General features: G+C 39.0%; 1 protein-coding gene across 13 annotated transcripts in view; it reads left to right on the forward strand.

Annotated features, from left to right (window-relative positions):
- The first annotated feature begins 405 nt into the window (after window positions 1-405).
- The window catches only part of LOC108893503 (RNA-binding protein Musashi homolog 2), a 220,229-nt gene continuing 196,239 nt past the window's right edge, over window positions 406-24,395 (forward strand). For 3 of the 13 annotated variants that reach the window (XM_051078478.1, XM_051078479.1, XM_051078480.1), the window contains exons 1-5: window positions 412-669; window positions 994-1,034; window positions 1,329-1,410; window positions 1,962-2,046; window positions 11,847-11,888. In XM_051078478.1, coding sequence (XP_050934435.1) covers window positions 608-669; window positions 994-1,034; window positions 1,329-1,410; window positions 1,962-2,046; window positions 11,847-11,888 — 312 coding nt within the window. In that variant the 5' untranslated portion in view covers window positions 412-607. Of the gene's footprint in view, window positions 670-993; window positions 1,035-1,328; window positions 1,411-1,961; window positions 2,047-11,846; window positions 11,889-24,395 lie in introns of all 13 variants that reach the window. The other 10 variants (XM_018691583.2, XM_051078483.1, XM_018691585.2 and 7 more) reach the window with 7 other exon arrangements.

Genomic DNA, 24,395 nt, shown 5'->3' on the forward strand with positions numbered 1-24,395 from the left:
ACATTGTCTGCAATGTTTAACTGATTTAAATTATGTTAATTTCTTAACTAGGGCATGCACAGAACACTTGTGTGCCATAACAGTGAGGATGATTTAAATATTAGTGTGAAAATAGGAATTTCCTCACTTTTTGGTGTTTTCTGAGGGAACTATATTGCATGGCGGAAGAATAACAAATAATTATAATTTAAAAATGTACATTTTAAAGTATTTAATTTGAAAAATTACATGTGTACATTACTAATTTATTCGACAAAGTATTTTTTAACAATTGTATGTGTCTACTGATTTAGAAGAGCAATAAGCCACTTTCACCTCCAGTGGCTTATTGCTTAATTAAATGACAAATCGGAGGATTGGTTTGCAGATTGCCTGAATTGACGTCAATTGGATTGGTTAGGTGACAGAGCCAGGCTCCGCCCCCTATGGGCCAAGGTAGAGCATGCTGAGAGAGGGAGGAGGGAGCAGGGGGCTGAGCTGATCCCACGTGTGACGCTTTCATTCCCGGCTCAGTAATATTCTCATAGCGGGGCTTTGCATATCTCCTGCCGTATCTGTGTGTGTCTGTCACTGTTACTGTAGTCCCAGCCTATAGTTTGGAATAGATATGGAAGGAGACGGGAGTCAAGCCACATCCGGAAACCTAAATGATTCACAACATGACCCGGGGTAAGAATCTTTCTAAATTTAATCCTTAGGTACGATTTTTTTTCATGTTACAACATCTTGGAGAGGACTTCGACTGCCGTGCTGGATTCGTCCCCCAGTACGCACTTAAACCGTGCACGGGTCTGTTTCCAGATGCAGTTTTAAAGACCTCAGCTTTGTAGCAAGAGTGGCCTCCCCCTTTTATGTAGATAGACTATAATTACCAAGCGCGAATGTGTTTTCATAGTCTTCCTTTATCCTTTAAGGTCGCTTTTAGAAGTAGTTAGTCGTCAAAATGGCCGAACTGACATCTGGACTCACTTCTGTTGTGTTTTCCCCTTACAGTAAAATGTTTATCGGTGGCCTCAGCTGGCAAACCTCACCAGGTGAGACTGTTATTCTCTTTTACACCGTATCCAGTATTTCTTGTTGTTTTGTCGCTGTGACTGAGTGCTCGTTGTAGCTGCTGGCGGTGTATGTGCGAATGTGCACTGTGCAGTAGTGTACTGTATGGGATATCTCACTAGTGTGTGCGCACGATGTTATTTTTGATCTCCGTCCATCTGAAGTCCTCTATTCGACCCCTATGCGCATCGCGGGGTGTTTTTTTTGAAATACAATGACAACAGCATGCCCATATGTTTCTGTCAAATGACCCGACATATTTTCTCTATCCACAGACAGCCTTAGAGACTATTTTAGTAAATTCGGAGAAATAAGAGAATGTATGGTGATGAGAGACCCCACGACAAAACGCTCAAGGTAAATACAGGGCTTTTCTACTTTTCCTTCGCAGTGCATGCAGCGATATCGCTTACTTTGTCCGTGTTTAGTGTTAATCCAGCGAGTATGTGTGTTTCTGTGTCCGCGCGCGCATGTGTTCGTGTGTGTCCCCGTGTGCTCGCGCCTGCGTGTGGTTTCACAGCAAGCCAGATAAGCTTAAATGCTCACTGCTGTAAAGCTGCGGCCGAATGCAATTTGACATTGACTTTGTGACTGCACCACAATGTTGGTGTAGTGTCGTCTCATATTGTAACATACCAAATACTGATCAGCAGTGTCCTCAGTTTCAGGTTCAAATCTGCCACAGGACGTCCATAATGTAGATTATAAATACATAGCAAAGATATACTCTAACAATAATAAGGTCATATGAATATTATGCCTATTGTTATGCAGATTATTGTGGCAATCACAGTCACAGTTTTTCAGTGCTTGTATTTGCAAGAGGCAAAATGTATTGTGATATATATATTCTTTTTCTGTATGCATTTTAACATTGTTGTTTTTGTCTTTGTGTCTTTGTTTTGCAGAGGATTTGGGTTTGTTACGTTTACAGATGCTGCCAGTGTAGATAAAGTCTTAGCTCAACAACACCATGAATTAGACTCAAAGACGGTGAGTTGATCTTTATCTACGTTTACAAACATGTTTATTTCTTGTTCTGTGTCTGTGCTGTTGTGCCAAGTGAGGACCTTCAGTCGTAACTGTGTGACTTCCCTAAGGCCCCCTGTGGGGAAACACCTCTTAGGTTAACAGGCTGTGCGGATCAAGGTCACGCATGAGGGCTAAATGTATGATGGTCCCGTCAACACCATGCCTAGCAATAAAACACAACTCCAGGGTGAATATTATGTGTTCACTTTCACTTCTCTGGATGAATGGGGCTGACACGCCCCCTTCTTCCCTGCCGCCACATGTGCAGTGTGCACATATCTCATGTTCCACTGAAGGGCGTGCTGTCCAGAGTTGCTGCCTTGCAACTATTTGATCTAGCAGATTTTACATTGTAGCACGTCTGATGCACTGATAAAATATGTGTGAAAACCAGGTTCAAAACCACACTTCCCACAAATATCACTGCCTGATTCAAGAACATGTTCTGTATTTGTGAGGAAGATAAACTAAAGCAGAAATAATCAACTTTTTTAAACAACAAAGATGTTATTCTAACTAATTGGATACTGTAATGTGAAATAATTTGGCTATATACATATAGCAATATAACAGCAGTCCATGGGGAGTATATCCATACATTTCATATTGAACATGTGTGTTTAGTTGAAAGGATCTCTAGAATTTACTTACATATAAAAGGCAATTCATTCACAAACATTACACCCAGACACTCATTTATGAAAAACTTTGAACTACATTGGATTTTACTTGCCTTTTGAAATTTGTCATTAGATGAATAATTAAGCATGCTAGTCATTTTTTTTTGAGCAATGTCTCTAGTGATGGATTAGATAGGGTTCAGCTGAAGTTATATTTGTCTGGGATTTCTGCTCAGTAGGTGGTACTATCCAGATATGGCAGCATGGTTTTGGAAATGGAATAATGCATGTTAAGGAAACATGCTGTGCGTGTGCTACCACGACAGAGGGCGTGGTAATGTTTTTCTGGATTTTGAAAGAGAAATAAATTGTACTTAAGGTAGCAGTGTATAATAAACATACTCTGAAATATCAAGATTTTGTTCATTGTATTCATATTCTTGAGCTCAAGTGTGCACAGAGCTGAGAAAAGTTGCTGTTTGTCGTGCAGTGGACCTTACTTTATATTCCTTCCAGTCCTTTCAACTACAAAGTTTGTAGTAATGTGGCTGCTTTTTTTTTTTTTTTGTTAGAGAGCTCTGAGCTTTCTGGCCAGTTTTCAGAACAGCTCAGTGATGGAGGCTTTACTTCTCCAAAGGGGCTTATGGGTTTAGTATTTCTACTGGTCTAAAAATGAGTTATTTACCATTATAAAAGAGACACATACCTTTACAAAATTATTGATAACACTAAGTCAAAATACATTATGGGCCTTTTAAAAAGAATGGTGGGCACACAGTTGCTAGTTAGCCCTCTCTTCCTACCTCTCTAAAATCTAAAACATCTTAAGCAGACCCTTTCTGTTTTATTTTTTATGTCTCAGGTGGGCCCCTATCTCACTCCAACTCTGTGATATAGTGTTCCTATGTACATATGTTTTAAGTGTTATGATATGCTCTTTCAGGTCTGTTATTGTGTTATGGGAATGGGGTGATAAGAACATACTGTGGTCCTTCTGATTTGATTGAGTGAATATAGACAGAGGACAAGATTTTTGGCAGTGAAGTGACCATTAAATAAGACTAATGGCGTTGCAAATCTTGACAAACATCTGTAGAGGGGCATATATACATACACAGGGACAGGTTATGGGGCAGCTTGAAGGGGTAACGATACAAATATACTTTGATGCTGTATCTAGAGCAGTTTGATGACTTCAAGCCTGACATTTTGAATGAACAACTCTGTGACAGCTTGACAGCATATATATTTACAGCAAAGGTCGGGGTGGGGGTGGGGGGTGGGGGAGGACGATGCATGAGAAATGGTTGCACATAAAATATACACTTACACCTGAACGTTGGCCTGTACAGCCCAGTCTCGTACAAAGGCCTGATAAATGGAGCAGTCGTTGGTTCCTTGCCTTGCCCAAAGGTACTCTGAGTGTAGCGGCAGCAGGAAATAGTTAAATTCCTTGTGCAATTTTAATTATTCTGTTAAGATATTCATTGGATTCAACTTAACGACCTCCTGCTCACGCCACAGTCTTAAACCACTGCTGCTTCTATGCTGACTTATCGTTTGCGAAATAGTATTTTCACCAGTAGGAGGACGTTCTTTTATCCTTTTTTCTTATATTAAAGTAACCAAACTTTTGCCTTCAGCTTATTTGTAACGTCACAATTGTTGGCCTGTTTTCTTATATATTATGTTGGTGGTAAAACAGGGTTTTTCTTGCTCTTCCAAAGGGCATTAAGTGGCATTTTAATTAGTAAAATTAGCATTTTGTGATCGTGGGCCACCTTTTATGTCCATGTAAACAGATACAAGTATAGCTGCAGATGTGTACATAAATAATGATATTATAGTATATCACCCCTACTGTAGGTCATATTTGGCAGACTTATATCATATTCTTCAGATTTGACAGCACCTTGCCCTGAGAACTGAACACTGACATTTTAAGGTCTGACATCCAATCATCATTGTCTACTGAATTGTGGTCTTAGCGCAAAGGCATAGCAAAGTTCTCTAAACTTGTTGCACATCTGAGCTAACCTAAATGGCAAGTCACTCAAGGCTTGTTGTGAGATATTTCCTTTTTAAAAAACATTTTTATCATTACTTCTCTCAGGTATTTTCTTTTTTCCTTAAAAATCAACATTTTGGCATTTTTAATCAATTTTTTTTTTGCCTGTATTAGATAGTGTACACAAGAGAGTTGACAGGAAATGAAGGGAGAGAGAGGCTTGGCCATACTTGGATCAGTGGTTGTTGTGATTACATGGTCAGTGTCCTAAACCCTTAGGCCACCCAGCTACCCTGAGTAAATTGTTTTTAATGACCATTAACATAATCATTTTGGATGTTGACTTTTACACAGCCTATATTTAAAAAGATATGAAGCCAAATTAGATTTCCATTCCTGTCTGGTGTTAATGAAGCAATTTTTTCAGTGTGATTTATTTGCTTTGTTTCCATGGCCATGTATTTTGTCTCCATACCCCTAAACATGCAATATATTGATAATACTGATAATACCTGTAATTATAGGGATAACTAATGCCCTTGGCAGAATAAACACAGTGAAGCCATATCTTTTTTTAAAGTGTTTGACAGTGTAAGTGACATAGCAGAGAAGCTGTTGTTGACTCAAATGCATGCAGAAATTGATATTTCCTAGCCGCTAATGTGCTGTTGTTTATTTGTCAGCGCGCAAAGGAAGATTACAAACCTAAGGCAGCTGTCTGCGTTGTCTTCCTAACCATTAGTCACCGGGCTATATCTGATGCGCTGTTGTATATCTTAACATTCACACCATCAAGATTGCATTGCATCGGGATCTATCATATCAGTTATGAAGTTGCTCAGCAATAATGAAAAGAATGAACCGGTCCAGCAAATGTGGATGGTTCTTGATGTGCTTGCAGATGCCGGTTTGATACAAGCCTCCTACTTTTGCAGTGCTTGAGCGAGTCCTTACCAGTGTTTTTGTCCCTCGTAACCTTGAACGGAACGAGTGGCTGGAGGTGCTGTGACTGTGAACAAGTTGACTCATACAGTGTTATGAGTTATTCGTACAGGGAAAGTGGAAACCATGCCTAATTTACATATTTTTTTCCTTGTTTTTTTTTAATGCTTAACTCATTTTAGGCTACATATAGAAATGGATGTGTGAATTAAATCAGTGTGGTGTCGTGATTCTGATAGGCATGCACCGCTTCAGTCGCTGGTATAGCATAGTTACCATTATTAACTAATATTAGTTAAAACACAAACACAGAGGATGAATTTTCTACTTGGACTTATACCTCCAAAGGCTTTCAGTATGAAGCAGCATTTTGGCATAACAGTTTTTTTTTTTTTTTCTGTGTGCTCTGCTTTTGGTCCGGTTATGAAAACACTTAGACTAGGATGAATGTGAATGAGACATATGGGGAAGAACAGCCTGGGGCTTCAAAACACACATGCTGGTAATTCAGAACATATTTACCATTTTTCATGATGCTTTGTTCAGTTTAGAAATATGCAACTCATAGCATCTGTTCCTGAAGATGTTTTCAAGGCAGGCCGGTGTGAGCAGGGGAGATGATAGCACAAGATTTTGCATTTAAAAAGTAACAGTTCACAGATTTACAAGGCTGTAGACTGATTCCATTGTATAATGTAAAGCAGTTGTGATAAAAATTTCAAAATAAAATTTTATGAAATACTTTTTATGGCCACGTGGACCTACTAAAGGTTACAGTATTTCAATGCAAAACATCATGACAGTGTGCTACCATTTATCACAGTTTAAAAAGCATAAATATGGCTTCAGCCTTAATTCACTGCAACTTGTAAAACCTACAAACATCTATGTTTCTTGTAATATAAACATATTCTATGTGGTGCTGGGGTAATGCCAGCCTTTATTGAATGACCCCCAGGTCAGCCTGTGCTCACAATTTTGATGTTGTGGGTGAGACAGGAAACGACCCAAGAGGAAAGGAGGAGAAAAGGCTCGGATGAACAGCTGTTCTGGACAAAGCTAAAGCTCGTTCATCAGATAGGATTTGGAGGTGAAGTCAAATCAGTGAGCTAAACTCCTAACTTGCTCTTGTTTAAGTGTAGCAGGTGCTCCGTTTCCTTGCAGTTAATTATGGCTGAAGGCGTTTATTAGTTCATGCTGTATCTGTCTCTTGTCAGCACATACAGAACATAAGATGTTTGTTGAGGTGGTAATGTAATATCTTGTGTAATATCAGTGAATCTGGAGCACGCTCATAATGGCGTTGCATATTTTTAAGAAGGAATAAAAAGATGGCCAATTTGTTTGCTGAGTGTGACATTGGTAAAATTCTCATTATTGATTTGAGGAGCATAACAAACTGCCTTTCGGGGTGTTATTCCACAGGAAAAATCAGTAAAGATTGACAGCGCAGATATGTTGTAATTTCTTGTCTACTCCGTTGGTATCACACGCGCACACCTGTGGACCCACTTGCACACTTAAATTGGGAGAAGCTGCAAGCTTTGATAAGGCTTTTCCTTTTAGCTTTAAACACCACATCATCATGCCAGTGTAGATATGTCTTAAGAGAGGGGAAGAGAGTTTACCCAGGAGCCGCATTAATATATGAAATCCTTTTGTAAGATGTGAACTTAAGATATATGCTGATTCCCTGCCCTGATCTCCCACAGTCGCATGCAGAAGCAGCCCTTTGAGACCCTGTAGTAAAAGGCTGCGGAAGATAAAAGATGGTGGGTTGAGGATGCAGGGATTCCACTTGGTGTGTTCTCATTAATTACATTGACATATCGGGTTGTATGATGTCTTGAGGAAATACACTTTTGTTCTGTGTGAGATCATGTCACATCACATACAACATATAAGTGTATTGAGACTATTAATCTGTTAGGGTAACCTAAAACAAATATATAAAACCTACTCCACTGGAGAGACTTTTGTTGCTCTGTGGTGAGGAAAAACAGTGTGTGAGATTCTTCGCCTGTAGTGCACCTTTAACATGTCACCATCCATGCTGTTGTGCTCCACATGAACTGAACTGTGTAAACTTGGTTAGATGCTTAAGATTTACCTGAGACACCCATATTGCAAAAGACACACCTGCCATAATTGCAGAGCCTTTTGATGGTGATATCAACTTAGGGGCAGCTACATAACAGGCACTGCCTTCATTAGATGGCTATGTTAATTTAATCAATGGAAAATAGGATCTCATACATCCTATAGACAGTTCTGAATACACAGATATCATACTCCAGAGTGACATGGAATTTGTCACATATATGAAGTGGGTCTGGCACAAGTGTTTGTTGTTTTGTTTTGGCCTTCATAGCACCATTTTCTGTCAATTGACTAATTGATTAATGGCCTAATCATTGCAGCTCTACATTGTACCATCAATTACAGTCATTCTGTCGATCACAGTATGATATGTTGGCCATATATTCCAGCCCTAGGTGTTTTTGGACCATTCAGGTGTGTGAAAGTCTGATTGCCTCTATGTTGTAACATGTGAAAAAACACTGCTGTAACAAAGACAAATACAATGGACATCATCACCCAGTAGATTTTCAGCATTGCTGTATAATGGTCAAATCAGTCCTTAATGAATGTGATGCTCCCGATGACCTTCACACTTCCACAGTATGAAAACAATCAACAAAAGGTAAAATCTGGGTGTTTACCTGCTTAATAGCACTGCTCTCCCTCATTTTGAGCAGCTAATCTACCAACCACTAAAACATAATGCTCAAAGGTGGAGCACATTCAAATTCAAAGCAGATTGTTCATTCAGCTCCGAGTCAGGTTTCTAAATATCTATGTGCTGTTTAGTTTGTGAGCACTGCTGGTGATGTTTCCGTGATAAAAAAAAAAGATTCCTAGAGGCAGATTAATAAAATACTTTTACTGCTACTAGATGATGACGATATACAGCTACAGCTGGATGGGAGGTCTTAGCGTTCTACACTACAGTTATGTGTCTTCAGTTTATGACACTTAATACGTTACAGGAATTATTTTGTGCTGCAGTGTTTTAATATGCTTCTTGGTACGTATGTTCCCTAAAATTGCCTTCTCTACTTCTACATCAGCTTGTGACTTGTTCCCAGAATCCATTTCAACAAGCCACAGAGAATACGCCTGAACTTGTTGCATTTAGCTGATGTAGGTGAAGAAAGCAGAATCAAAGTGAAAGCAGTTGCACAGTAAGAAATAGAGAGCCCTCCAACCCCCACACCTCCTCCAAACACATTAACAAACTCTTTTTTAATGGGCTTTTTTAAGGTATTGGTAGATGAAAATAGACTTGAGTGAAGTAAGATTTACTAGTACTGTATGTGGAATTACTGCAACAAGTGCACTAGCCACGTCTGGTTGACTGATTCCAAACCTGATGGTACATGTATTACATAACAAAAATGTTTCAGGAAGGAAGTGTCAGGTGAAAGAGATATAGCACACGGTTATACACTGCAAAGGGAAATGCATATTTGAACTCTTGGCCTTAAGCATGAAGGCACTCTCCATGTAGAAATCACATGCGCACGAATATGTAAAGCGAAGGAAAACAATTTCATCATCTCCCTACCTCATAAATTAAATTTCTCAAAGGAGTCATTCATCATAAGTTGTGACCTAAAAAGGTACTGCTACAGCATTTCTCAGAAGGATTGGTTAGTAAGTCTTCATTGCCTAATTTGGTTGCATTGCTCTGAGTGTGATTTAAACAATCTCCAGCATCAGCCTCATTTTAACACAGTTCTGAGGCTGTAATTCTCTTCTTGTGATAATTCTAATATTTTAAACCAGGCAGACAGAAAACTATATGACCTCCATTGCTGCTGTGTTGAAGTGTGCTCTTGTGTAAACAGGAATCTTCATAGTGAATAGAAATTCTCAGCAGGACCGAAAAACCATTAGTTTATGCTGTGTGATGAAATGAGATTTGATATGTTTTGTATAGGCTCAAAAAAGTAAGATACATTACCAAGTATAGGACTTTGGTATTCAGAGCATAATGTGTTGTCTTTGCTCAAATAGGGTGCACAAAATAATTGAGTTTGAATTGGTTATGCCTGGGGCTAAGTGCTAAAACAAATCTTTAAATGAAATTCATTACAAGCAGGGTTGCCATACCCAGGTGTTATTGAATTCATTTCTCATTTTGACCTGATTTAGAGAGATAACAGTAATAACTGAGACTGACAGAAAAGATGACAATGACATCGCACATCATGGTTTCCCTTCAAACACATTAAAATGTAGTCAGTCTCATTGGCTTAATTGATCTGTGCAGATGGCGTCTTTTCTTCTCGTGTGCCTTGATTCATTTTCTTTCTGTTGTTTTCCTCGGCAGAGGGAGATATATTTTTCTTTAATAAATCCATCTGTGCTGAAGGAGTAACTGTAACAAATGCATAGAATTGGTACACTAATTATAAAACATTTCAGTATAACAGACAACAAAATATGGAACAACACTAAAGGGATTCTCTGGTAAATACAAATGAGTAATACTCTGTCAAAGAACAAATTTGATCTGTTTTGTTTTTTTCTAAAATTCTTTTCTTCAAATTCATTGGTGTCCAGACAAGGACAATTTAGGAAGACACTGCTGTTTGTGATAGTTCCTCTTCATTCTAAGTGCAAGGTTGATGAGACACCCCACCGCATACCTTCATCCAAGTGAAATTAACGAGGAAAATGAAGCTAATGAAATAACAAGCACAAGATGGAGAAACAGCCTGATCTGACGCATCCTCATGGTTATTTGGCAATATCTGGAGGCGTCACCGGCCTCAGACTCTCATTTTCTCCCTGTCATATTCAATCAGGGATTCCTGCCTAAAATAAAAGTGAGGCTCTGCTGCGACCATGACCGGCAGAGCGACGGTCAGGCTTTGCCTCAGCACCAACTATTTTTGTAACAGTAGTGGCTCTCTTTTAATATATATCAGTTGGCAGCACCAGCAGATAATTTGGTAGCACCAATATTTTGGTCTGGAGACACACGCTGTAATTACTTGCAATTAATATGCGGTTTCCTAAAGTACATAGCCCATACAATGAATGTAGTGCCTAGAATGTGTCAGTGAGCTCCATCAATTGTAGATAATCTGCTACAGTAAGTAATGAGGTCAGTGATGTTGGCCACCGTCCTTCAAATCCTCATAATAACAAATTTTGTAACTGCCATTAGATATAAATTCTTAAAATGAATGCTATTTTGTTTTTAACCTAAAGGTCTTCCCACTGACAATCCTCACTTACTTAACTTGAAATCAGACCAGTTATTGGGCCAAATCTCTGCACCAATATAATTCATAAGGAGACCGCTAATAGGCCAACAGTAAATATGAATGGCTGTTTTAGAGAAGGGATTTATGTACTGACTAATAAGGTTCTGTTATTGCAGAGTGAATTAAATGGTATTTTAAAAATGAACTGGCCAGTGGGAGTACACACTGAACTAGGAATTGATTTAATATTTAATAAAAGGATAGAGTGCAACCTTTAGTTTGCTCTTTGTTTAGTTTGAATTGTTTACATTGGCTGCAACATGGACATGTGGGTGCTGAGATATTAACCTACCCATAATCATGACCTAGCCTCTCCGTAGTGAAAATAAAATACTAACTAACCAGATTGTGGGAGAGAGGGTGAAAACATATATCAGATTTGATAAAAGTCAGGTCTGATGTTGAAGTTCCACTGTGTCTTACAGCCACTTTGGTGGGTCATTCATATGCACTTAATATGCTCATGAATGCAGCTTTGGCTTCTGATAATGCTTCTCAAATTCAAAAGCAGGCTGCCTGGATCATCACAGGCTGATTATGCAGCTTTTATAAATCTTACTGGCTCAGATAAATTATTATTATTATGAGTTAAAAGTATCAACTTTTGATACATTAAATTACAACCATGTATTACCACTGTTGAAATACTTGTTTTTATTCTTGACCACAAAGGGTTTAAAATGTAACCATGTGAATTCTCAGCTCAATGAAACTGCTCAGAATGCTCTCTGGGTCCTCTCTTTTTTTTGTGAGTTTTAGAAATATTTTCAACACCTGTTCATTGCTTTTCACCCTCGAAATATCACAGTTTCTCCCTTAACAACAATTTTGCTATTCTTTTCTCATCCTCAGATTGATCCTAAGGTTGCCTTTCCCCGTCGCGCCCAGCCTAAGGTAAGAATAAATTGGTCACTAACCCTGCTCAAAGAAAATGATTATGTCTCATGTCACTAGCTTACCTAATTTTGTGTGCTCACACAGCAGATACAAAGAGGCAGTGGTTGTCTGTTTGTTATTGTAGAGAAATACCTAGTCTGGCTCCATTGTTCTCACCTTGTCTTTGCTTCTTCGCCAAAGCAATTAAAGTTGGACATATTACACTTAAAAGGAAATTTTCAGCATGATTGAAGTTATGTTTTTTTGTATTACCTCACTGTTTTATATCTACTTCATTTTTCCAGTGTTTTTGTCATGCTTATATTTGCATTTCATCCCTCATCATAGTTGTTTTTAAAGGCAAATGCTTTGAAATGAACTGTGCCTTATTATGACAGTATATTTCGATTACAGTTTTAGTCTGCCATTGTATAAAGTCAAGCTTTATTGTCTGGTTAATGCTGTAGAATATACATTAAGTGGTGACATCATCTTTCTATGGTTACTGTTGGCTTGATGGGCTTGTGACTGACAAGAGACAGCCTCCAAAGATGTGTGGAAGATGTTAGCAGAATCAAGATCCTCCTTTCTTGTGTTGGCTGTTGCAACAGTTTTGAAGGTTCACATTATTGTGAAATGCCACAGGTTTTTTTTATGTGAATAGCCCTATATTAGCTTGACTGAATTGGCAAGAAATGATTGCTGACTTCTCATTGACAGTGACAAATTACATTTGCTGGCTGAATTATAAGTCTGTTGAGTTGTTTTCTGCAGCATTTGGAGCTGAATGGGACTGAATGACACAAGTGATTTGGAAATATCCTGAACTGTGGCACGTACATGCAGAAATTGTCATAATTAGCATTAAAACAATAGATGCTTTAAAAAATAAGACAAACTCCAATCACACAGGAACTGTCACATGACCTCTTCATCGTTTTATCGTTTCCTTTCTTGATTACTGGTCTTGAGCAGTTCTAATGACAATTAAATATTCAGCGTGTGCAGATGGTGCTGTGGTGTATAGTCAAGGGCTTTGTTGACATGCCCTCTCACACCATCCCCCAGCACTCAGTGTGTGCAGGCTATAGCACAGTACAGTGTAGTGCTATTCAGCATTGCTATCAGGGCTTTTTCCACCTACACCAGGTGGAAATCGATAATAGATTTTCTCCTTCCCACCAGATCAGAGAGAGGCATTGTTAAAGAGTTGTTCAGGTTTCAAATGAGGAATTGGCAGTGCAGGCTTTCAAAGCCAGAGCACATGACTTAAGGATATCGGCACATGGTTGAGGAACTACCAGTGTTTCTCCACATTTTCTTGCATGGCGAGTATATCACTTTAACTTGTTCTGTTCTGAGTCTTGCTCATAAAAGTCCAATGTGCAATAAAACAGTTCAGATGTTTGATGATGCTTCCAGTTTTTTAAGTGAACAAGAAACTCCTCTTGCTGTCATGGTTATTGTTAATCTTTTTTTAAACAGTGTTGCAGTCTTTTTTAGCAATGACTCAGAGAGGAAAATACAATATTTTGAGCTGTTCTACAGGTCTTAAACATATTTGTCATTCTACCTTGCCTGATTCATAACTCGGCGAAATAATGACACCATAACAGAATTTGTGGCACTGCAAAAGCCTTGTACCAATGATTTATAAAATGGCTATAGGGCAAGCTTGTTAGAGAAGAAAAATGGTTGTATTGAATGTGGATTATAAAGGATCTTAAAGCAATGGGATTAAGCCAGATAGATTAACATTGCATGGGTTTGTACTTAATGTTCAATTGATTTAAGACCTTTAAAAGAGGTCCCACTCTGAGGTTCCCATTCAGAAAGTCCTCTCTGTTTTGCATTTGCTTTCTTTTGTCCCTCTTTCCCCCTCCACTGTCTGCCTGCCTGGCTGCTTATGCAGCTGTTGAATAGGCTTCGCTCTCGTTTAAAGAATCTCGGCTTGGCAGGTGCCTCGGTAGCACGGGCTTCGGGGAGCAAATCGTGACGAGACCAATCAGCGTTAATTTTCTCACGGCTAACAATGACCTCCCGAGCAACCCTGCCAATGACCTCCCCACCGCTGAATGCTGCAGTATGGTAAAACTATACAGTATGTACAGCACGTAGAGTAATGCTGAAAACAGACAGGAAGTGAAGGTGAACACAGAGGACATTTCACTGTAAACAACTGAAGGTGTTTGCACCGGGATGACAGGATCACAGGGAAAACAACTTGTATCAGCAGCAATAACTGACACTGCCCCAAAACACAGGCCGTTCCACTGTGCAGAGACAGTCAGAGACAGACAGAAAGGAGTTTGGCAGGAGCTAATCATGAAGCTATACTAAAGTAGATAGCCTTGTGAACATCTAATTAAAATCTGATGTGGCATGTATGACAAAGTTGACTTGTTTAGAAATTTTTTGTAGCATTTTAAGAGCATTTTACCTAGATTGCTGGTTACTGTCATTATAAAAGACAAATATGTTCTTGTGTGACAAATCAGTCACACATCAGGGTGCTGATTGTCTCTGCTTTGCTCTTTGCGTTTTAGAATCTTGTAAATATTTGATTTTAGTAATCTGTGTTTTTTTTTTGTCCATCTGCCCCGGAAAATTGGTAAAGGGCAAAAAGGGCAGGTAACCACAGATCCTGTCGTTCAAAGAAATGCAAACCGGCACACACATGTTGCAAATAAATAATGTCACCCAACTGAAGCTTCTTATCTTAAGACTTGAAAACCATTTTGTATTAGAAATGGAAGCTGTGCTTACAAGTCATGTTGAAGGTATCAATGCAGCCTAGGCCACAAATATTCAGGGATTAGGTTGCATCTGTGGATGATTGACAGATGAGAATGAAAGGATTAAACAATGATGATGTGATGCAAAGTGCTTTATGCACATTCATTTATGCCTTGTCTCCTCCTAGCCTATTCAGCCAGGCTGGGGTTAGCCCTGGCTGCATTAGATAGGCAGCTAAAAGTAGCTTTAAAAATGCCAGGATTTCTGCATGAATGTTTCAGCATCTCAGCATTCAGTTTCACAACAAGCCATTCTCACTCCACTCTCTTAGTGGCAAAAGTGATTTCATTTATTTAATGCCACTCCCTGCAGTCAGTGTATAGTAATCATTTTATTGGGGCTTCCTTCTAAAATATTAAAAATGATCACCATTTTACATTATGTTTTTCATTGTATCTTTACATTTACATGCCCAGAGTTTCCCTCAGGAAATTGTGAGGAATGATGCCTGTTAAATATAAACATGTCTTTTCTGATATTGTTATGTGCTGTTCAGATTAGTAATGGCAAATCCAATGCAAGATGTAATAAATCAATCACCTTTTGAGTTGAATCAGACAGGACCCATCTCATCTCATTATGAATATAGATACTCGATGACGGTTCAAACAATGGCCCCGCTCATTAAATATGTAGCCATCCCTCTGTGATGTATCACTACAGCTGATTTCCATTTAAGCTTAACAAGGAGACACTCTTTTTTCAGGTGAGATGTGATGCCTTCGCAATTAAACCCTGTGGGAAACCCTGATGTCTAAAAAGCTATTAAGAGACAATTGCTTTGAGAGCATATTTTCTATAGTATGGGCAAGTCTTTATTTTTAAGCATAACATTTAATAGAGAGGTTCATATATTTTCATGTCTGTCTTAATGCAGTACTCACTTTAAATCAAGACAGACTGCTCCTCATAAAAGTATTCTAATTTACACCAAAATAATCCAAGTGTCTTATTAAAATCTAAATTTCTTGAGATACTGTACTGAAAACCCACATGCCTTTTTCGACTTGTGGCTGCATATAGAAAGTGGTAAAGAAGACGGAGATGAGATGATGCTGTTTCTTGTCTCCTTGTTTGATATTTCCCAGTCAGGCTCATAGTGAAAGATGTAAACGAGGCCTGCTCGCAGTTTCCTGGAGGAATCAAAGCACCGGTTTCCGCCGACATTGCTCGAGATTTACCACTCAACTGTTGGCGTCATTACCGCTGCTGCCGCTGCTTTTGTTTCCCACAGTGGAGTCACACACAACCATGGCATGTCCCAGCATGATTTTAATTGCCAGTGGGACTGTGGCCACTTCAGTGGGAGATGAGTTCTGATAGCTTGTTATGGAAATGAAAGGAAGGAGCAGCAACCATTTACAGAGCATTGGGCGTAACCCCTTTTCCTTGCACCTCATAAAGGGATTTGCCTGGTAAGCCATCCCGAACAGGTTGTCGCCGTGACTCTGGCAGTCTTTACGATGCAGTAAGGAGACTGTGCATCTGTGCACAAATAGATGCGTGCTGCACAGATGCAGCTGTGACAACACTTCCAGAAATTCTGTTTTTTTTTTTGTTTGTAATGACAGTTTTCTCTCCAGAAACTTCTCTCTTGTATTAAACTGCTTGCATTAACGTCAGTGAGGAGGAAGGCTAACTGAGCCAGTGCACTGGCTGAGGTAATTCTGGGCTATCAGTCAAAAATACCATCAAAGCACTGTCCCAAATTTTACTCCAGCCTGTGACAGCTGTGACTGTGTGGCTTCCCTGTTCACGGCCTACTGTTAGTCTTGCTCTATCTCTGGCAGCTGGAGCTCTCTCTTTCATTTATGCCTCTCTCTTTGTCTTTCCACGTCACTTTCTCTCACTCCCTTTTGCATTTTTCCTCTCACTTTTATAGTAAATGACAAAATGACCAGTTCCCCCACCTCCTCCACTTGTCTGCATCCCACACATGTCTCTCAGGGACTGTGTGTACTTAATGTTCTTACCTGCAGAAAAGACTCTCGGGTGTATTGCGATTCTAGAGATTTCAAGTCTTAAGTTTTAATGAAGTCTAATAATAAAGCTGCATGAAGTAAATACACATTCTCATCCCCTGTGCCTTTGTGCTGTGTGACATAATAATGCACTTACGCACACACACGCAAGATCACATGCACACACACACTATATTAAAGAGGCACAGGTGTGTAGTTTTAAATACAAATTCAAAACAAACTCATACATGTTCTCTCACTCCCTCGTTCCCCCTCACTCTGTCTCTGTCTCTCCTCCTCTGTGCTCTTTTCTGTGCTTCTTTTTTAGTCTTTTAGGATTACAAGGCCTTGTAAATCCAGTCTTACACCTTGCTCAGTTATTTGATCTAGATTTAGCATTATGATATTCCCCTTCTCAAAATGATCCTTATTTTAAATGACACAGCTCACTGCTGGGAAAATGAAACCTCCGTGGCTGCCAGCCCCTTTGAATGTCCCTGTGAGTTTATTAAAAGCACCAGCTTCCCCGTTCCAACTCAGATCTGCACAGCTGCACGAGTCTGAAAGAATATTCAAGGACAAAAGTCCTTAATGTGGAGGAGAATGCCATATCAATATCTTTTCTTTGGCTTCACAGTTTCTGACCATGAGCCCTCCCAAATATTTATAATGTGAAAGAAGATCATTTCTCATTAGACATTTCTTATTCCAAGGCTTTTTATTCTGTGCAGATAGCACACTGAGCTGGGAAAGAGAGGGAATGTTATACAGTGAAGGCTATTATCCAAACATTTCAGGGCATGTGGAACAGGTCTCATCCCGGTGAGCGACCGAGATGTCCAGCTGAAAAGATATTTGCTGTATTTCTCTAAATAAATGCAGTTTTGAAATGGGTTTTACAACACTGACACTAAATGCACCGACATTTCACTGAGACCAAGACAGTCTGGTAGTGAGCAAAGAAAACGCGGACTGAAATGACGGAAAAGTGACAAGCAAGTTGATGGGAATTCTTCACTGTCACTCTCCTCTCACCCCTGGAAAAAAAAAAAAAAAACAGATGTGTGGCCAACATAAGTAAACCCTCCTTTTAGATGGGAGGATGTCACAAGGAGGAGTTGTTTTTTTCCCCTTGTGGTAATGGTTGCTGCTGCGCCGAAGCTAGAGATGGGTTTAAATCCCTGACCCGTCAGCTCCTTTGCTTTCAGTGGCCTCAGTGGAACTGCTCCAGATGAAAATGGGGCCAGAGCACAGACATATGAATGACTGTTTGTTTGGTGGTCAGACACAATCACCAACTGAGTGACCCAGTTAGCGGGTAGTCAAAGCGCTGCTCAGTTTGATTCATGCATGTTTTTTTTGTGTGTTTCACACTTTCTAAATGTATCTAGTGTCCCTTTTTTCATGCTTTCCTCCAATATTTATGCTTCAATGGAAAGATAAATGATGTATAAATGTAGATGCTAGTGTAATCATTATTATTTTTTACTGCAGATATAATGTGAACACACATTTCTTTTCTTTGAATAATCGCCAGAGCGCTTATAAATGGAGTGTACATATGTGTGATTCTTCTTTCCCCGGCCTCCCTGTTTTCTGCTGCGGTCTCCTTGGTTGCGGGTGGAGAGTAATTAGGTTTTCTAGGGGATTGAGGGGGGTTCTTACAATGCTTACCAATGGCAGCAGTCAGGCAGGCTAGTGCTGGCAGGGCAGAGAGGACAGAGGGCTGTGCAGGAGCCTGGCACTGCTAAACCTGATGCTGACTGACAGTAATGAGGACAGCCTGCTAGCCAGGATAGAGAGGAGAAGAGAGCAGAGGAGAGGAGGGCATGGTCCTCCACTATACCTCTCAAGACCTCTTATCAAAGCAGCTCTGTGTACGCACACGAGTGTACACACAGAAATATACAACACAAGCACACACAAGTTTAATGTGTGCTAGGTTGACCAGAGTAAATGCCTGGCTGGGCTGTGTTGTATAGAAAGGATCAAAAATAAGATCAGTTGTTAACCATGCAAAATGGAATATGTTACAGCAGCAGCTTTGTGACTTTCTATTCAGTCACAGCAAGGCTTTAGGTGTTTAGAAATCACTAGGGGTGTAACCATTGAAACTGAGACTGAGACTAACCCACCCCCATCCAAAACCTCAACTCCAAACCAGCAGGTGCAGCCTGTTTAGCTCTTATTAGGTTACTAAACAAAAATGATTTTTTATTTCACAATTAACACTAAAAGATATGTAAATCACACAATTATTCTATTTAAAGTTCAGGCTGTATATTTTATTAAAAAAAAAGAATCTAAATATCTGAAAAATATAGATATTATGATATCAGACAGATATTACACATCACACCTCTTTTATTATCTTTCAACTGTGTGTGTCACGTGACTGTTATGGTCCAATCATGACAGATTGATCATGCCTGTGGTAAAAAGTAAGTTAGACTTTAGACTGCACACCCCCTGGCACATTCAAGTCAGCAGAGGGGGAACATTTTTGTTTGCTGGTTTGCGCCCCCCCCCCCCCCAAAAAAAAAAAAAAAAAATAGATGGCAGTAAATTCAAACCAGTATTATGATATATTGCGTGTGCATTACCATAGTTACTTTAAGGTGAAAAAACCTCTGACCTTTGATGATGTGACATATGACCACAATTTTTTTTTCAACCTCCTCAAGTCTCCACCCATTCAATGAGAAAAACTAAGATTTAGAATGAGGCGGAGAGAGGCACTTAACTTTGAAAGTCATCTCTTCGGGGAGTGGCTCTGGCAGCTAGAGAAGGCAGATGAGGAATGCATTTCTAATTTTTTAACAGTGACCTTTTTGAGATTGCGTTTGAATGAAATACTGGAAATAATTTAAAAAAAAAAGGGACGGCCAGCTTAATCAGGATGATGAGTTCCGTTGTGTTGTCAGACATATCACCTTGCTGTCCAGTTTTGAATTCTCATTACTTCTCGCCACCTTCACCCCCGTGTTTTCCGCTTCCAAACATGCTGTGTGGGATTTGTACAATGAAGAGTGAGACATGTCATCCACAGCAAGAGAGGCTCAGGTGTGTCAAGATGGGTGCAGTTATTACCAACAGACATACAGCTATATATGCAGGGCTAGTATCTCTTATAAATCATATATACTATATGTTTATACAGTTTATATCTTTTGTATGTAAATGTGTAAATGTTTGTATTTTATCTAATATAATCATATACAGTTTGCATACAACTTAATAGCTGCACTATATGTTTTGTACAGTGTGTGTAATATTGCATTAAACTGACCATAATGCACAAAGATTGTATGTTTACTTAGAAAACATATAAAACAGTTGTGTCAGCTAATGTCTTTTTCCAGATGAGCAGTTGAATTATAGTTGCCAATTTGGTGAAATATGCTGTATTTTGTAAACCAGCCTGTTGTTAATTAGGTTTCTTCCCCTCAGTCCACTCCAAGAGTGACATTTGGAACATATGGTATACACAACGCATCTCCAGTTTATTTGTAATTGTGAAAGTAAAGCTAAAGTCTGATCATTTTGTGTTGGACGTGTCTGTCTGATTGGAGCATTGACATGACTGGCTCACTCAAGTGTTCTGCCATGATTGGATCCAGTTGTCACTGTAGAGTAAGATATTGGAATCTCACAGGCCAGATTGCTCTTTCTCACTTTGACGTTGTGTGACAGTTCATGCTCTGTAGTTTTTATGTCCTGTCCTGGTTTCTCCCCCCCCCCCCCCCCCCCCCCCCTTTCTTCCTTTTTTTTCTGGGGCACCAGCCTCTCCGATTAAGACTGATATTCTTTCAGCAAGACAAGTCTGTCAGGTTATTAGTTGTGCCATTGTTGGTGGCGTGATTAATAGTGATGGCCAATAGCTTTTGTTGCCTTTTTCTGGTTGAACTGCCTGTTAGCTGCACGTCACTGAATCCATACTTGGGTTGTAATGTCACATAGATTTGCCCACTGCTTGGACCACTTGACTACTGTGTTGTAGCAGATAGTAGTGGTGTCACTTTTAGCTCACTAAACAGATAGGGGTCATGGTTTACCATTTTTAAAAGCAGTCTAATGTTTGGTTTTGTCACTGTTCTCCCACAGTCAATAGAGCCAGAGTCTAATAATAACCAAACATGACTAGATAGACAAGAAATAACAAGCAGTGAACAGAAATATATTCCATGCTGTAATTACATATTTCTGAATTTGTGCTGTTATTTTACTTGTCACCCTCAGCAGCTGCGGGTTTTTTGTGTGTGTTAAACCTCAAAATATAACGTGACTGCGGTGTATCTGCTGTCACTCAGATGTACAAATATTATGTAATTAGCTGAAAGCGTAGAACATTGATTCTTTGTAGTTTAATTAAAATATGCTGAAATTATCATCTATTTGTTTCACATCAACAGATGAGTCTAGATAAAAGATAAAAAGGTCAACAGGATGTAAGAGTTTCAAGAGCATTAACATAAAACTGTGTAGCAGATGCAAAGTTCTAAGGTAGCTCTGAAGCAGGAGAAGAAATTGCCTGTGATAAGAATCATACGCCCACTGTTCAGCCCATTTCTACCCTCATGCTGTATTTCTGAGATTTCCACCTGATGTGGGAGCCACTGAAAGGCTACTGTTATGCTTGTACTTTGCCCAGGCACTGCTTAATAGCTCCCAAATGGCTGCAGTGGCAGAAAATCTGCATGGTATTGTTGGTAGTGGGAAGAACTGGATAGAATCTGAGGGTTGAGCTATAACAAAGCATGACAGGTGGGAGTAACAGAAAGTCAGACATGCTGCTCCACATTTATTGTGGGGACCCTCACCTGCTTTTTCTCTGCAGGGTGGTCTGTCATTCACTACCATAATAATATACAATTTTTCAGCCTAAATGGAGATGGAGTAAAATTGGTGACTTTTTTGATATCACCTGCTCTGAGCTGAAGTCGGATGTTTATTTTTATGTGGCATCTGTTGCAATGTGTCACATTGTGTGACTAAAAAAAATTTTTGTCTTCAATACTGAATTACTGCATGTAAGTCAGGGTGCTAAAGAGCTTAGCTGTTCCTCTACATAATGCCTCGGTCCTCAGCTGTGACCTTTCTCTTCCGTGCATCATTCACAATTATACTGCTGACATGTTGGCTCATGCCAATAATTTTTCATAGGAGGCAATGTCAGCCACATCATATTTTATCATCTGGATAAATTTGTGTTGTGTTTTTATGTGGGCTCTCCATAATTTGTATTTGTCTGTTTATGTGGCTGTCCCAGAGATCAGATTTTGTATTTAATTTAACTCAGAAAATGATCCAGGTGTAAACACAATCTGGCATCGGATGGGGAAGAATACTTATATAGTTGCTAAATTAGTGATATATAGCATGAATAAATAAGATGTATGTAGGGAGAAAAATGTGTGAGTACATGTGCACGTGAGTGTGTATAGATAAAGCGGTCATTTATCAGTGAGTTTGCACAGAAATGATTCACCAAATCTACACCATGCCTGCACAGACTGAGAGTGTGATGATCACTCACTAATTGGAAAAAGAACTAGACAAGAGACATTTTTATTAAAAACGGTAATTTTATGTAGCTATGATTAGTTCAACCGTTTTGAGTTGTAGCTAAATTATAGGTGTTATTGTAACAAATTTCAGTTTTTTTTCTTCCAGACAGATTTTATTGTCAAAATTAATGCTTTTCATGCTCAATGAAAACTGTCTCTAGGGTGATGTTGTTTCCAAATGCACCTTATATAGTACAAACCTGGCAGTAAGCTTAGTGCTCACAAATACAACTATATCTATTTGAGTGTTTTGGCTTCAAATAACAAAATGGACCTGACAACAAAAGCAATCATTTTTGTTTTTATGTCAAAAATTAAATTAGCATAGAGCTACTTTGTGCTACAGTGGTAAAATTAACAGTAAGTGCACAAGATGCATGTAATGGATGTTTAATTAATGTAATAACAATAGTTATTATAGACAGACAACATATCTTCATACATTTTTCCTAACAATAGAAGTCACCCCTTGACTAGATAATATTTGCACTAAATGTGTGATGGTGATAATTATCTCCACAGAATGCCAAACTATCATAATAATCCATAATCTCCACACTCCCATTAACTGTTGAGATGGTGACCTTGTCATACAACTCTGTTTCTTTCAGTCCGACAACACTCCCTTCACTGATCATAAATACTAGTTGTTGTTTTTAAATAAAAGGAAATGTTAACTACTGTTTTAGGTAGGACTTTAAATGCTCTTTATTTAATTGAAGCCAACACATAACTGAAGTAATTACTGCACATTATCCATTCTTAGAAAATATTCAGTGTTAATGTCAGTGTCAAGCTTGGCTGTTCACAGATAGATTTGATTTATTGTGCCAATTGTGAGATTTCAATATTTCCAGTACAATTAATTCAACTTTAAATTGGATCTCATATGTCTTGGCAGCACATTTTCAATGTCTAATATTTGCCACTCACAATCCTGCACCTCGCACACATCAACAGTTTTTCTCTGTTTGGAGGGTTTTCTAGGGCAGCCAGTTTGGACTTTCCTTTCTGGTGAAACTTGTCATTGCCACATGGTAGGGAGGTCAGTGCTTTTAAAGGGAATGAGAGGACTTAATTTAATTGACTGTGATTGCCACTGGCTCCTACCATATACTGCTGGTAATTTATTCCTTCTAATCCAACCTCTTTTGCAACTGCACCGCAGGTGTGCCACTGCTGCGCCAGCATCTTTGGTCACAAAATTACCAAAAATGTGTTCTCGCACCTTACATGCTCTACATGCAGCAGTGCCATGAATTTGCACCACAGCCTGTGCTTTCACCTCAATTCATTAAAAGAAGACCCCTTGTGACACAATGCATAAACAACCGCACAAAGAGGGAAAAAAATCCTCCTTTTTCCTGTGTTGCTGCTGAAAGGCAGTGGAGGCTGTGAAATAATCAAACAGAGGTAATGCAGAAGCAGGTCAAGTCCTGCTTGTAACAGTTATTTTGTGACTTAATTTTCTCTGGTGTTATCATACAATAATGAAACGTGTTGACAGATTCATTTCCTTGCTGCTATCACCTAAGACCATTTTGTGATTTCTAATTGATAGCTACACGCAGGGGTTTTATAGCACAAGACAATTTTTATAGCGCTTTTAATTAGACCAACTTTGACCTTCTGTTCGCTTTGCATTTATATTGCTCCAAATTATTTTCACCTTCTTTCTTCATTAACTTTTGTCAAATGAATACAGGCATTTACAACATTATAAACCACACATGCACTGTATGAAATATGGTGAGACTCAAATGAATTGATAATGGTCTGTTACATTAAATGTATGATTGATTACACGCAACTAAATAAATCTTTGAAATGAATATGCCTTATAGGCTCTTGACCCCAGGGAGATTTTCAAGTAAAGGGCAACATAGAAAAATAAGTAAATAAAAATACCTTGGTGGAAACAGGCTGCAACAACCACTTAGCTGTCTAATTGACTAAGAGGGGAAGCCCTTCCATACATCATTAGGGAATACAGGTGCATGATGACTCTCCACTCAGATAAATCCTTCGTATGGAACTAGTTAATCTCCCATGTAATATTGAGCAGATGTGTATATTGGTAAATGAATAAACACCAACCTCAGATGAATCTCAATCGAGAAAGGTGTTTAGTATTCATTTGGACTTCATCCACTGAATGAATATTGAATTTGTACAAACATGCATGTCAACAAGCACCATGT

Source organism: Lates calcarifer, linkage group LG20, assembly GCF_001640805.2.
Source record: "Lates calcarifer isolate ASB-BC8 linkage group LG20, TLL_Latcal_v3, whole genome shotgun sequence".
Lineage (NCBI taxonomy): Eukaryota > Metazoa > Chordata > Actinopteri > Centropomidae > Lates > Lates calcarifer.